At 46.6% G+C, this 15,542-nt stretch overlaps 1 protein-coding gene across 1 annotated transcript in view; it reads left to right on the top strand.

Annotated features, from left to right (window-relative positions):
• Nucleotides 1-15,542, top strand: part of fgd6 (FYVE, RhoGEF and PH domain containing 6) — a 20,776-nt gene extending 5,234 nt beyond the window's left edge. Inside the window, exons 4-22 of the mRNA XM_056579038.1 lie at nucleotides 1,292-1,406; nucleotides 3,057-3,124; nucleotides 3,421-3,451; nucleotides 5,666-5,817; nucleotides 6,534-6,690; nucleotides 7,723-7,810; nucleotides 8,224-8,274; nucleotides 8,657-8,715; nucleotides 8,928-8,999; nucleotides 9,223-9,291; nucleotides 9,565-9,648; nucleotides 10,119-10,198; nucleotides 10,610-10,712; nucleotides 11,379-11,522; nucleotides 11,884-11,986; nucleotides 12,081-12,178; nucleotides 12,342-12,470; nucleotides 13,061-13,209; nucleotides 13,527-15,542. Of these exons, the coding sequence (XP_056435013.1) occupies nucleotides 1,292-1,406; nucleotides 3,057-3,124; nucleotides 3,421-3,451; nucleotides 5,666-5,817; nucleotides 6,534-6,690; nucleotides 7,723-7,810; nucleotides 8,224-8,274; nucleotides 8,657-8,715; nucleotides 8,928-8,999; nucleotides 9,223-9,291; nucleotides 9,565-9,648; nucleotides 10,119-10,198; nucleotides 10,610-10,712; nucleotides 11,379-11,522; nucleotides 11,884-11,986; nucleotides 12,081-12,178; nucleotides 12,342-12,470; nucleotides 13,061-13,209; nucleotides 13,527-13,569 (1,795 nt within the window). The 3' untranslated portion in view covers nucleotides 13,570-15,542. The remainder of the gene's footprint in view (nucleotides 1-1,291; nucleotides 1,407-3,056; nucleotides 3,125-3,420; nucleotides 3,452-5,665; nucleotides 5,818-6,533; nucleotides 6,691-7,722; nucleotides 7,811-8,223; nucleotides 8,275-8,656; nucleotides 8,716-8,927; nucleotides 9,000-9,222; nucleotides 9,292-9,564; nucleotides 9,649-10,118; nucleotides 10,199-10,609; nucleotides 10,713-11,378; nucleotides 11,523-11,883; nucleotides 11,987-12,080; nucleotides 12,179-12,341; nucleotides 12,471-13,060; nucleotides 13,210-13,526) is intronic.

The following is a 15,542-nucleotide window of genomic DNA, read 5'->3' as shown; positions in this document are numbered from 1 at the left end:
CTTTCCTTCTCCCTGCACCCATAGCCTCCAAATGACCTCTCTGCGCACTGCAACTTTTTTTTTCCTCTGTGAAGTTGTTTATATTTTACCCACCATGCTCTTGTATTGCTCCGTCTGACCACAGGCCGAGTTATATCACCCAGTCGGTACAGAGGGGTAGGACAGAAGGTCAAGGTACACCAGGGGCCAGTCCACTGCTTCTTGGTCATGTGCCAGTGAGTGTGTTTGCCTGGGTTCATGAGCCATGAGGAGAACCTATGGGTTGGGTATAGGTATGAGACTAAATGTGGGATTCAGTAAGAGTTAGTATTGGTACGGGAGTTAGTATGAGAGTCAGTATGGGAGTCAGTGTGAGATTTAGTTTGGCAGTCAGTATGAGTTGGTTTGGAAGTCCATATGGGTTAGTATGGAAGGGGGTCCGTATGAGCTAGCTTGGGGAGTCGGCATGAGAAGAATGAGTTAAGATTAGAGTCGGTATGAGAGTTAGTAGGGGAGACGCTATGAGGGTCAGTAGGGGAGTCGGTACGAGTTAGATTGTGGAGTTTGTACGGGAGCCAGAATGAGTTGGTGTGGGAGTTAGTGTTGGACTTAGTAAGGGAGTATGTGGGTATGGATGCCAGTCCCGGAGCCAAGACGGGAGCCAAGTATCGGAGCCAGTACGAGAGGGAATCTGTAGTGATTCCCAGGCGGCGGAGCCCGTTAAGTTTATGTAACCAGGCTGTGGCGGTAAACAAGCAGGGCTCTGTGTCTGACCCAGTGCGGTTCGGATTGTGCCGCTCGTCTGAGGAGAACTGAATGGACCAGATAGAGGGGGGCATGGGAAGACGCATGAGGAAGATAAAGAGGGTTGGTAAAGTGGAATGGAAGAAAGGCTGCTAAGACGAGATTGAAATGACCTCCATCCTTCTGTTCCTTGACATTGGTTTTTGTTTTAATTAAGGTAAAATCCTGTGTGTCTGTGTGTGTGTTTGTGTGTGTGTGTGTGTGTGTGTGTGTGTGTGTGTGTGTGTGTGTGTGTGTGTGTGTGTGTGTGTGCGCGTGTGTGCGATGTCGAGTGAATCCCTACTATTGTAGCACTCATTGATTTTTCATTGTGAGGCGCCAGGCAGATCAATACAATGTACATTTACATCTGCACTTAGCGGAGGCTTTCATCCTGAACATGAACACACAGACAATGTACAACAAAAGCATACGTTTTGCGACGTGTGTGTCTTTTCTATTTCCTGATATGTTTATTTAACTGCGTCTAATCTTGACTTAAACGGACGGGATCTTGTTTCTCTTTTAGTGGCTGGTTGGGACAGGATGATGTCCATTCCGAAGAAGACGAGGTGCAGAGCTCGGATGAAGATGACGACAGCTCCTCTTCGAGTAAAGAGCATCACGAAGTGGTAGACAGACAGGTAACATTCTCTCTCTCTCTCTCTCTCTCTCTCTCTCTCTCTCTCTCTCTCTCTCTCTCTCTCTCTCTTTTTTTGTCTTTCTCTCCCCTCACCCCTGTCTCCCTCTCTGGCTCTCTCCCTCTCTGTCCAGATCCCTTTACTTCCCCTCCCCCCTTTTCACACACACACACACACACACACACACACACACACACACACACACACACACACACACACACACACACACACACACACACACACACACACACACACACACACACACACACACACACACACACACACACACTCACATTTGGGTTCACATTCTAAGTAATTGAGCACATCCACATAAACAGAGTTAATCATTATTGATGAAAGACAGCCTGATACAACGGAGTGGAAATTCATTATAAACTGTCCATCAGAGAACAATGGCCAAAGAGCTGTAACTAGAGCTTTAGAAATGTGTGTGTGTGTGTGTGTGTGTGTGTGTGTGTGTGTGTGTGTGTGTGTGTGTGTGTGTGTGTGTGTGTGTGTGTGTGTGTGTGTGTGTGTGTGTGTGTGTGTGTGTGTGTTAATATTTCCACACGAGCAGGGTGCAAACATAGCTGGCTTCGAGAGTCAGAAATAGCGCATGTCTAGGCTTCGCCCTGTCTGACCTACTCTTACAATGCTGTCACACACACTCACACGTAGAAGAACAAACATGTGCACACACACACACACACACACACACACACACACACACACACACATACACATACAAACACACATACAAACACACATACACACATACACACTCACATATACACATACACAAACACATACAAATACATGCACACACATGCTGGCAGTCACAAGATCGCAGGCACTCTCACACACACACGCACGCACACACATACACACATACACACACAGACACACACACACACACACATAAGAAAACACATACACATACTAAGAAACACACACATGAACACACTTGAACACACCAACACACAGTCAGAAGAACACACTTGCACTCAGTCACACACACACACACACACACACACACACACACACACACACACACACACACACACACACACACACACACACACACACACACACACACACACACACACACACCCTCCGCTGTGTGCAGGAGGCCCTTTCAGTCACCCCGTGCCAAGGTTGGTGTCCAAATTAAGACCGCCAGAGAGGGCTAACCCATTACCATTCCACTACACACACAGACACACACACACACACACACACACACACACACACACACACACACACACACACACACACACACTCAGAGAGGGAGAGAGAGGGCAGGGTGGGCAGGGTGCTTGATGAAGCTGCTGCTCCACTTCTCGGGGACCCAGTTGCTGTGGGCTGGGGGACTTGCTGTTTGTTGTTTTGGAGGAGCCACATCGTCCCGCTGCTCCATGTCTGCTCGGCGCTGAGGGGAGCCATGGGTCTGTGTACGGACTCTGTAAGTGGGGGGTTCTGTCGATGCCGACAACGGCATGGAGATATGTGGGGTGCAGCTTATTACACACTAGTATGCTAACCAGAATTGCTATGTGTCTGTGTTTTTGTTTGTATTTCTGTGTGTTTGGCGTGTGTGTGTCGTGTGTGTCGTGTGTGTGTGTGTGTGTGCGTGTGTGTGTGTTCCATGTGCAGCAGGAGGACGAGATGAAGAGGAAGAAGGTGGTGCACATTGCGCAGGAGATCATGAGCTCTGAGAAAGTGTGAGTGAGATACAGACCAGCAACCCCAACCCTCGCCTAAAGTCTAACGGCTGACTTGCCTGTTGTGATATGTTGAGTCCTGTTGTGTTATGTTGTGTTATGTTGTGTTATGTTGTGTTAGGTTGTGCTTGTTTGCCACTTGGTTTTGTGTTCGGCTCGGCATTGCATTGTGTCGGGCTGTATCGCTCTGTGTTGCGTTGCGTCGTTTAATTGTGAGTGTGTGTGTGTTTATGTATTGTTGGGTGGTGTACTGAGGGGTGATTTGAAATTGTGCTTCGTTTTTTGTCTCTCAACAGGTTTGTGGACGTCTTGAAGCTCCTTCACATCGTAAGTGTCTTATCACTTTATTATCGTACTTAAGATTAACTATCACTCTGTAAATATTTGGTCCATTTAACGAGTCTCGCACCATATCTCCCTTTGGAGCATATTTGCAGTACACTCAGAACAGATAATCATCAGTTTATTGTATTCATTGGCAGAATAGTTAATCGTCTTGGAGCTGCTATGCTGAACTGCCACGTAAATGAATGAACCACATCTTTGATTGATTCTTGATGGGACGGATGTAAGGAGTTCTCCCAGTTTCTCTTTAGTTTGTGTGCCTGTGATTCGGTGTGTGTGTGTGTGTGTGTGTGTGAGACTTGGGCTCTTGTTTAACCAGCCCCAGTCACCAGGGCTTCTATCCTTTCATGTGTGGAAACAGGTGGCCGTGTGTTGATAATGACTGTGTGTGTGTGTTTTGAGAGTGAGTGAATGAGTGTGTAATTGGGTAATTGAGTCAGAACAGAGAGGCGGAAATTGAGATGGTAGGTCTCGGGCTTCTGGCTAACGTGTCCGAGACCTCCCCAGTGAAAGCTAGGCTTTGTTTAAGGGAAGCAAACCGTTTCTGCTACTATTAAGTGTTTCAACTGTACCTACTGGTGATCCACAACATGAGCAACACCTCACGCATGTGTTTTCTTTGCACACCAAGATAGGTTGGTATTATAAGCTTCCTTGAGACAATAGCTTTGATGATATCATCCTCATCATCTAACATAGCCTAAACTAAACTCTAACTTTAACTTTATGTTACTTTCTGAGACATTGAATCAGGCCACAACCCTCCACTAGGAAAGCAATCTGAGCTGTCCCGGCTCTATCCTTCCCATTCCACACAGTGTACACACACTGTGCTCTCATTGGTCGACCGCGTGACCTGTGACCCTTTGTGACAGCGGACCCCAGGTGAGGGGGTTCAAGGGCCCCCGGTCCCCGGTCAGAGGCGTGTCGGAGGGCATCAAGCCCCCCCTCAGCTGTCTGGCTTCCTTCAGACGAGGCTTTTGACTGAGCCACCGCGCGGATTAGCTTCCAGTGTTGTCCCTGGGCGGGTAGGAAGGGGAAAGAGGGGGGGGGGGGGGGGGCTGGGGAGTCATTCATAGAAAGAGGTCAGATGACATCCCTCACCAATCGGCTGCGGGCCGTCCACACAGCAGCTGCTTCCTCTGCGTGTGTGCGTGCGTGTGTGTGTGTGTGTGCATGCGTGTGCGTGTGTGTCCGGGTGTGCGTGGGTGTGTAGGATAATGGTGGTTGGGTGAGCTGTGTCCACCGATCACGTTTCTCCTTTGATTTCTTTCCCCCTTCAAGGATCGCTGGAATGTCCACGTTTTAGTGTTCTCTTCTTCTTCTGCTGTTAGCCGGTGGCCAGCGGGTCTCTCCCCTTTGTTATTGGTGGGGGTTTGTCTGTGATTTCACAAGCTGGCTGGTAGGGAGTGAGGGCGGGAGTGTTTGCTTCTTTTGTTGTTTTTTTTGTTTTGGTCTGAGCTGTGTGTCTTTACTAGATAACGTACTTGTTCAAAGTGTGTGTGTGTGTGTGTGTGTGTGTGTGTGTGTGTGTGTGTGTGTGTGTGTGTGTGTGTGTGTGTGTGTGTGTGTGTGTGTGTGTGTGTGTGTGTGGCGGGTGGGGTCTGTGTGTGACTGTGACTATGTTTCCTGGAACATTTGAATCCTCCCTGGTCCTCCACTTCCTTCCAGGTGGATGTGTGTTGGCTCATGTGCTGACTCAGCTCACCGTCTGTGTTTGCGTGTGTGTGTGTGTTTGTGTGTGTGTGCGTGTGTGTGTGGGTGTGTGTGTGTATGTTTAGTAAGCTGCAATTTATGGGGTGACCCACTATCCTGTCTGCAATTGTGTGTGAATGTACACATGTGTGGTTTGGCTGTGTGTGTGTGTGTGTGTGTGTGTGTGTGTGTGTGTGTGTGTGTGTGTGTGTGTGTGTGTGTGTGTGTGTGTGTGTGTGTGTGTGTGTGTGTGTGTGTGTGTGTGTGTGTGTGTGTGTGTGTGTGTGTGTTTAGTAAGATTCAGTTTATGGGGTGACCCACTATCCTGTCTGTGCAATCGTGTGTGAATATACACATGTGTGGTTTGGCTGTGTGTGTGTGTGTGTCTATGTGTGTGGTTATGTGTGCGTGTGTGTGTGTGTGTGCGCTCCCACCCCTCTCCTGCTACATGCTCACACATCCATGGCTAACACCCTCCCGCTTGTATTTGTGTGCGTGCAGGACTTCCGTGACGCCGTTGCCAAGGCGACGCGTCAGAACGGAAAGCCGGTGGTCGAGGAGAGGGTTCTGAGTCAGATCCTGTACTACCTGCCCCAGCTCTACCAGCTCAACAGAGACCTGCTGCGGGAGCTCGAGGACAGGGTCGCCCACTGGTACATCCCATAATATATATATATATATTTTTAACAATTATTCGCCGAAGAGGGAGCTATTCCCCACTATTCACGGAGCCTGAGGTGAATAACTGTTCTAGTATATCCCCGTGAACTCTCCAAAAATAAACGAGATTACACTTTTTGCCGGGATTTATTTGTTTTTATTAGCGGTTTATTTATTTTTATGATCGCGACGAGACGATTTTGCGATGAAAATATATATCAATATCCCGAGTTTGAGATCTCACTCATGGGATATTGCCAAATATCCCGAAATAGCAAACCAATCAAATTGCACCATCATAGGATGTTCACGTGTAGCATTATAATAAATATATATACTACATAGTCTTATCATCACACACAGGCAGCTGTACGGACACGCCCTTTCCTTAATTGATCGTCAAATGTGTGAATGATCAATTATCAGCCATTTAAGACAATTATGATGCTGATGCTACTGGCCTTATGTTTAGCCATTTTTAAGACAAACTGAGGAGTTATAGTGTGCCCTCTTGTGTTCAAAAATAATAACAGCATATAGACGCTCCGATGTCTTGAATGTATTCTGGCGCCATCAAAATCTCAGCCATCGCTGACATCCCTGTGTTTACCTACACACTGTTCTGCCCTCGACTCGTAGTAGTTTAGTAGAACCAGGACTCTTATGTGACGGATACCTGCGTCAAACTGACTCCTTCCCTCCCCTTCAGGGCGGATCACCAGCGGCTGGCAGACATCTTCGTCCAGAAGGGGCCCTACCTGAAGATGTACTCCACCTACATCCGCCAGTTCGACAACAACGTGGCCCTGCTTGACGAGCAGTGCCGGAAGAACCCTGCCTTCGTCGCCGTGGTCCGAGAGTTTGAGGTGAATTTGAATGACATACCACTGAATATTAGACTGGGTACCCCAAACCAATACTGCCGGCGATTTGACTTCACCCTGCAGAGGGGTCTGGAGAAGAGCAATACATTTCTTTCAGCTTCCGATACGTTTTTACTAGAGCTGTCAGTTAAACGCGTTATTAACGGCGTTAACGCAAACCAATTTTAACAGCGTTAAATTTTTTATCGCACGATTAACGCAATTATTATATAAAAATAAAAATAAAAAAACTTTTTTTTTTTTTGGCTCAAAACAAAGAAGCAGTAGCCTGACTGCTATGTTCAAATGACATTTGTTCAAAGCAGTCGTTTAATTGCACTATAGGCTCTTTCAATAAAAAATAATTTGCACAAGGCAAGCCGATGCACTTCACCATGTTGATAAGAGAATTAAAATTAGAAGAATTATGGGACAAAAAAATCAAGGGATATTTAGCATAGAAAAATAATTTGTGATTAATTGCGATTAATCGTGAGTTAACTATGACATTAATGCGATTAATCACGATTAAATATTTTAATCGCTTGACAGCTCTATTTTTTACGGGAGCCAATCACCAAGCTGGCTTTTCCCCCTGGCGCGCTATTGGCAGGTTTAACACAATGACTACAGAGAAGTGTCGCCATGCAGCCTCTTGTGCTGCAGAAAATGACAGCAGCCTCCCCAGACCAAGCTCAATCTACGATTGAGCTTGGTCTGGCTACAGCCAGGCTAACTGAATATATGAGTGAATATACAACTACTATTAATGCTCTAGCCGTTCACCTAGGACAAACAGGTAGAACCCAGGCGCTATCAGGGCTTCTGGCTTCTACGCAGTTGTGGGTGTTTGTGTTTGTGTGTGTTTCTTTGCGTGTGTGTGTTAACGTGTGTTTGTGTGTGGGTGCGCATGTGTGGGTGCACGTTTGTGTATGTGTGTTTGCGTGTGTGCACATTTGTGTGAGTGTGTGACGGTGATCCAGCTGTGTAAATAACGACCTGATGGACTTTGTTGCGTTTTGTCGTTGCTCCCAGACGAGTCCACGCTGTGCCAGCCTGGCTCTGAAACACTACCTGTTGAAACCGGTGCAGAGAATACCCCAGTACCAGCTGCTGCTCACAGGTACACACTCAGGGGACAACCTCTGGTTATAGGCCATGACACACGAAGAATCATGCAAGCGAACTGTTTTGCTTTTGGAGCCACTGTCACTTCTCTCTCGTACCACCTCACTAACCCGATCTCCCGGTCAGAAGCTGAATCAGCCCTCAGACGTATTGGCAGCACATGAATGCTAGCTCCGATCTTTTATCTTTTATGTTGTGTTGACTTATTTTAGTAGTGGTGAGGCAGTGACCTCCTGATGGACAAGCTACATAGTAGCAGAAACATTCAGACTGCAATATGTTAGATGCATAATATTGAAATAGATAAATGATCGAGGCCCCTTTTGACTTGAGTTTTACTTCAGGTTTACAGTTGCTCTACACTTCTAAATACGCTCTAAAATTCACCTGTGTTTCTTTTTCATGTAGATTATCTGAAGAACCTCCCAGAGGACTCAGAGGATTATAAAGACACGCAAGGTGAGAACACATCCTCTCCTCCTCGTGTGTGTGTGTACACCTTATCCTAGCACTTAACCTTAATGAACAGACACAACGTTCACAACATGACAGCAGAATTGTGGTCGTTCAAAATGTGTGAACATTGTGATCCATTGCAACCCTGATTAATAAAAACGACAGAAGAGATTACCCTGAAGAAGTGTTGATAGGACGACTTATGCAACTGCATCTGATTAATAGTCTAGTTTGTCGCCATTCATGTGAGAAATTTCACACACCTTCCCAAAAATGCTGCAATCAATTCCATGAGATTAACAATAAGGCACATTCGGTGTTACTGCAGTTGAGCTTTTTATTCCCCTGAAGTGATGTCACCTAACTGTTGTGTCCTCCACGCCAGCTGCCCTGAGCATCGTGAAGGAGGTGGCCAACCACGCCAACGACATCATGAAACAAGGGGTAAGCAGGCCGCTCTGAGGACTGTGTCTCCGCTGGGTGATCTAGTCTCTCTCTGATTGGTTCTGAAAGGTCACTCGATTGGAGGCCATCGTTGATGAGTCTGAGACATTTTAATTGAGCGATTTGTCAGAGAAATTATCCGCTAGAGGAGAACAAATCAATGGCTGCAGTCCTGATTTCATTTCCACTGAGTGACTCTGTTGTTTCTGCAGGATAACTTCCAGAAGCTGATGCAGATTCAGTACAGTCTGAACGGACACCACGAGATTGTGCAACCAGGCAGGGTATGGCTTTGAACCGTTTGTTACTCCTTTAGGCCGTATGAAAGCATTAGATCCCTCTTAAAACATTGATCACCTTGCACAATACTTTCTCAACCAACTACATCACTATCTACAGACCGCTTTTTGAGAAGTTCTGTTCCACGTCTCAAATATTGGCTTGTGACTCAGCACCTACGATACCCACGTGTACGACCGCTGAAGAGATGCTCTGTTACCCCCCCAGGTGTTCCTGAAGGAGGGAACCCTGATGAAGCTGTCCCGGAAGGAGATGCAGCCCCGCATGTTCTTCTTGGTAAGAGGAGCCTGGCTGATGTCCTTAGGATATGTAGCGGGCCCGTACTGCACCATGCATGCACCATGCATACAAACACTACAGACACTCACTGTTTAAAGCATTACGGTGTCTTTAAAAACACTGTATAATTAAGCGGTAAAGGCAGTGGTAGTAGCAGTAGATAATAACTACAAATGCACCCACTTTACGCTAAAGAAGTACAGTCGTGCTTATGAGTGTGTGTGTTTGTGTTTGTTGACCTGGTGATGTCGTCGTTGTGTGTGTCTGCAGTTCAACGACGCGCTCATGTACACCACACCAGTCCAGTCGGCCCAGTACAAACTGAACAGCGTGCTCTCTCTGGCTGGGATGAAGGTGAGGACTGACCAGTGGCACTAAGCTGCTAACATACAGTGGTTAGCCGGAGACTGTACAGCATTTTAGGCTACCTTTGTTTTTATTTTTAGTTATAATCGAATACTGTTAAAGATATAGGTGCGTGTGTGTGTGTGTGTGTGTGTGTGTGTGTGTGTGTGTGTGTGTGTGTGTGTGTGTGTGTGTGTGTGTGTGTGTGTGTGTGTGTGTGTGTGTGTGTGTGTGTGTGTGTGTGTGTGAGAGAGATTGCGCACGAGTGTAAGGAGGAAAGTTTCATACTTCCTGACATGGTTCCGGACAAGCAGAAAACAATTGTATTATGAACTCCTGTTTCCTGTGCTGTGTGTGTGTGTGTGTGTGTGTGTGTGTGTGTGTGTGTGTGTGTGTGTGTGTGTGTGTGTGTGTGTGTGTGTGTGTGTGTGTGTGTGTGTGTGTGTGTGTGTGTGTGTGTGTGTGTGTCTGTTTTCAAGGTGAGCAAGCCGAGCCAGGAGGCCTACCAGAATGAGCTGAACATTGAAAGCGTGGAGCGCTCGTTCATCCTGTCTGCAAGGTGAGCACGGTTTCTCAGCCTCCCAAACACGCCTACTAAACACACACGCCTACTAACACACACGCCTACTTATACCACCAGCCGTTTTGAAAATCGGCCCCTTCTGACATCACAAGTGGGCGTGTCCACCTAGATGTGTGCTGGATGGATCAGTCTACCAGCCTACCCGGTGGACTGTTGCCAACGTTGCTCATCTATCCGTTATACATCTAGGTGGACACGCCCACTTGTGATGTCAGAAGAGGCCAGTTTTAAAACGGCTTGTAACGGCTAATCACACTCACACCTGGTGGTATCAATATGTCCCTTTAATTCTGAAATACGTCAAAACGTGGCTGGTTATTGTGAGCGCCTCAACGTCGCCCCCTGCTGGCTGTTCTGAGACTGCGTCTCGTCCGCTCCCCCCCGCAGCTCGGCCACGGAGAGAGAGCAGTGGCTGGAGGCCATCGCCAAGGCGATAGACGACTACACCAAGAAGAAGATCACGTTCATCTCCAGTCGAAGCCAGGACGAGGTAACGCGCCCAGCCTAGCGTTTAGTGTCCGTGGTGTTCCTGGACAGCAGGTCTGGACCACTGGCTCTCTGTGGCTCTGAGGGTCCGCATTAAAGGTCGTATCAGCGATGTCGGTCGACGTCACTTCTGTTGGTATTCGAAGCGAGATCCCAAACAGACAGACAGAGCCAGCTCGCCCCTCCGTTCCGTGTTTCGTGCATCCAGTAAAAACGATCATGAACGCAGCACAAAACCCCGCAACATCCACCCCCTGTCGGTGATTGGTTGGAATACTAATTATTTTGGTTTTGAGTGGTCGGTAGTACCATTTGTTTTTGTGTGCGATCTCAGAGCCTAGGCTGCCTTCAGAGACGTGTTTTTTTGACGGCCGGCTTATGGGGCGGGCAGCTAGCGGGTCTCGAGGAATGATCAGATGAATGTGATCATTTATGTTTCGGCCTAGCATCGCTGACTCAACCTTTAACTCATAACCCACCAGCCAAAGGTTATTTTTGAAACGTGACATATTGGCAAGTGAAAACATGCAGGGATACATTTTAAAACAATGGATTGACCGGTAGACTTTCCCAGTAGAAGGTCAAAGCACAAAATTCGACCCGTTGATTTTGGACCGTAGCGGTTCTGGAGAACAAACCCCCGACCCTGCGCTGTGTCCCCCTCCTGCAGCCCGACGTGGTTCCGGACATCGGGGCTCCGCTGGGTTCCAAAGCCCCCATCTGGATCCCAGACCTGCGCGCCACCATGTGCATGATGTGCACCTGTGAGTTCACCCTCACCTGGAGGAGGCACCACTGCCGGGCCTGTGGCAAGGTGACCGCTGCTCTACTCTCTGACCCTCAGTAGCCTACCGGGGGGGGTGGGGGGGGGTCTGTGTTTAACGTTTAACCGCTGGGGTCGAACTTTGAACCAAGTCAGCTTTTTTTAAAAGGCTTTTTATCAGGGGGTTCTGGGAACTGACTGTGACACATGTTTTTGTTGTTCATTTGAACACGTTATTCACGTAAATGTATTTATGTATATATTTATTTCGATTTTTTTAGAATTGGATATTTTTCCAATGTTTGATTATTTTCACCATCTTGGTTTTGAGGTGAAGTGTTTGTGGGTACAAAGAGGAGGCTGGGCTCCTGTCGTCGGGTTCTGAGCGTTGTTTCACCTCCCGTGTGGTCAGGTGGTGTGTCAGGCCTGTTCCACCAACAAGTTCTACCTGGAGTACCTGAAGAACCAGCCGGCGCGCGTCTGCGACCACTGCTTCACCAAGCTGCAGGAGAACAGTAAGAGAACAGGGATCTTTGGCCGCACACACATCTGCTAGCAAAGTAGTGATTTAATTAAATGATAATCGTGTCTAATTTCCCTGTCGTCTAGGTGACCGCTGTGCCTCGACTTCGGTCTCTCCGATCGGAAAATCTGCAGCGTTTTCGTTTTCCAGGAAACACAAGAAAATTCCGGCTGCACTTAAAGAGGTTGGTCACGAAGAAATGCGAACACAACCTTTTGAAAACACGGGCATTTGATTCAGAATCACTCCACCCCAGACCCATGGAAACATTCGGTCCAATCGGATCTGATTGGGGTTTGATTTCCACATGTTTAACTCTGCAGGGTTTTTCTCCTGTCTTCCTCTAGGTTTCAGCCAACACAGAGAACACCTCCATGAGTGGCTACCTCAACCGGTCAAAGGGCAGCAAGAGGCAGTGGAAGAGACTGTGGTTCGTCATCAAGGACAAAGTGCTGTACACCTACGCTGCCAGCGAGGTACCGGGTCGCCGTCACACCCTCTGTGTCCGCCTTAATGTTTAAGACACGCCTCAGTGAGGATGTAAACCTAAAAGACTCAAGACTCACCTGTTGAGAGTTCACCTAGAGTCTGCATAGCCCGCCTGTCCCACCATTACTTGTTCTTTGTTTTACGTCCTGGCATTTAATGTACGCACTTATTGTGTGTCATACTTAGTTATAGTACTTAGTGATGTAATCTCTTATCCTAGCTATCTTTGTTGTATACGGGGAATGGATTAACCTAGCGATAGTTAGTGCTTGGCACTTGGTTCTATGAACATCCTTACTGTACCGACAGAGATATATTGTTTAACTTTCTTATGACAAATGACTTATTGAAAGTCACTTTGGATAAAAGCGTCTGCCAAATGCCCTAAATGTAATCTCAAATGTAGAATAGAATAGATCAATGTTCCACCAAAGGGGTAATTTGCTCCTCCTGCACAAGTCGGCGGAGGGTCAGTGAGATGGAAGGATCTCATACAATAGTAAAGCCACAGAGAATGGGATTCTGGGTAATGGAGTCCCACAGTGCTCTCTGTGACGCTCTGTGTTGTTCCCCCCAGGACGTGGCGGCCCTGGAGAGCCAGCCCCTGCTTGGGTTTTTCCTGAGGGAGGAGAAGTACGGCCCTGCCCAACGGCAGCAGTTCAAACTGTACCATAAAAACACCCTGTTCTACATCTTCAAGGCCGACGACATCCCCAGCGCACAGAGGTCAGTGTCACCAGACGATCAGGGAAGGACTTCCTCCTCCATGTTTGACTCACCTCAGTTCGTCTTTTTCAATAATGAGAACATCGTGCCGTTGGAGCCAATGTCACGTCCCTCTCGTACCACCTATCTCCCACTAACCTCATCTCCCGCTCAGAGGCTGAATCAGCCCTCAGACGTACTGGCAGCCCATGAATGCTATCTCCTATCTTTTATCTTTTATGTTGTGTTGACTGATTCATGGTAGTAGGGAGGCACTAGCTGCATAATAGACACATTGTTTTTTGCGTTGGTTATAATAACGGCGTGTGTATCTCCAGATGGATCGAAGCCTTCCAAGAGGCCATGATCCTGGAGGAGTGATCGTCCGCCGGCAGGCTGCACATCCCTGGGGCCGGTCGATGGTGACCAGCCGATCCGGATCTCCATCAGCCTCCAGACCCAGACCCCGCCTCCCGTCCAGTACACACCCCTTCGGACCCCTTCGGACCCCTACGGACCCGCTGACCGCCAGCCGCGGACCTCCACAGCCTTCCGCTCTTTGTTATTTTCTAATCTCATCCGTATCTGTCACTGCTTCAGAGGGCCGGGGGGGTCGGTGGAGCTCCGGTCGTGTTGTACGTGTTCGTTTTGCTCTCATTCCGAGGCGGTATAGTTTCCATTTCAGCTCGAGGACGAAAACATTTGATGAGACCCGGTGTTGGGTGACGGAGGTCATGTCCAGATGCACGTGTGAGGAAGTGTTTAGCAAAGCAAGACTATTGAAAACCAGAGGAAGTCTTTGACCGGCAAATATGAAGGATTTAACAGCTGAAGGTATGGCGCTCTTTACAAACCACGTTATCGGCCTACATTTAAACACATTATCACATGCTCCCTGCTTTGCCCGTGTGCAAATGTTCAATAGTCGCTTTTGTCCATGAAATAGTTCTAACTCAATTGGAGAGCTATGCTCAGGCTTGGAGGGATTCAGGAATGTGGAGGATTGCCATGCGTAGATGATGTGTAGGCTTTTACTGTGAACTACGGGCTTTTACAAAGAAGAGCAGGAAGCAGATGTTCTACCCAAGAGTTGATCTCTCTGGTTAAGAGATTTTTTTTCGTGTCTTTTAGATTTAATTTTAGAATACAATGCAATGACTTGTGGGGAAAACAAGATACTGGTGAAAACTGGAAATAAAAAAAAAAATTATGTAGATATTTGTAACTGAAGTCAGATGGCATTTTGATTGGCTTTTCAGCCCCATCTGAAGTAATATTTTGTATATTGATGCAGAAAAGCAACATGGGTCTTTTCTCCGTCTAAGCCGAGAGCAAATATTTATATGTATTTTTTATTTTTTTTATCGCCATGATTTTGAAGCACAGGTTGCCACTTTTGTTTGTTCATGAGAGAAGAGGAAGGTTAGGATATCTTTATAATTTAACCTTATTTTTAAGTTTTTTAATAACTTTTGAAACACTCAATTCAATCAAGTGTTTACTTTGGTGTGTTAGTTGGTTCATTGTTGAAAGGACAGATACACACCTGCACCATGTTCATCACTGCCAGTGTTATTTTCCTGTTCTTAACATTGCTGCCAATACAATGAATTACTTTTACCCCAAACGATTAACAATTTAGGGTCTTTCACTAACCCTTGAGTTAAACGACAGGTCATCATGATGCAGTCCTGTCTATCCAACATGAGGTGTGTCTTGTATAGTTCTAATCAGGTTGGACAAGTGTCATTATTGGTACATACCAAGTGAAACTTACGCATGATCATGGTTTGTGATGAAATGTCTCAAAACAAGAAGGGGGAAAAAAAGTTTAACTCTAGTAACACCGAATGTGCCTTATTGTTAAGCTCAGCATTTTTGGGAAAATGTGTGAAATGTTTCACATGAATTGCGACAAACTAGACTATTAATCAGATGCAGTTGCACAAGTCGTCCAATCAACATTTCTTCAGGGTAATCTCTTCTGTCGTTTTTATTAATCAGGGTTGCAATAGATCACAATGTTCACACATTTTGAACAAACACAATTCTGCTGTCATGTTGTGAACATTGTGTCTGTTTATTAAGGTATAACAGTGCTAGGATAACAAAGAGGAATGACGGATACCAGTGAGTGTATTAGGTTATTGAATCAGATATAAAGGGTTAGTTCAGAACTGTCAGGCAACAGTTTTTAATAAAATAAAAAATCTAAATACTGTATTTTGTACTTTGTATATTTATTCATTTTTTATTTGGGAAATTGCTAATGTTTGACCTTTAAATTGTTGTTGTTGAAATGTGTAAACTGTGCCCTGCCAGAAATATCCTGCAACAATTTTTGATATGTGCCC

Source organism: Gadus chalcogrammus, chromosome 19 (assembly GCF_026213295.1).
Source record: "Gadus chalcogrammus isolate NIFS_2021 chromosome 19, NIFS_Gcha_1.0, whole genome shotgun sequence".
In the NCBI taxonomy this organism is placed as follows: Eukaryota; Metazoa; Chordata; class Actinopteri; order Gadiformes; family Gadidae; genus Gadus; species Gadus chalcogrammus.
This window is presented reverse-complemented; position numbering and strand designations above follow the sequence as displayed.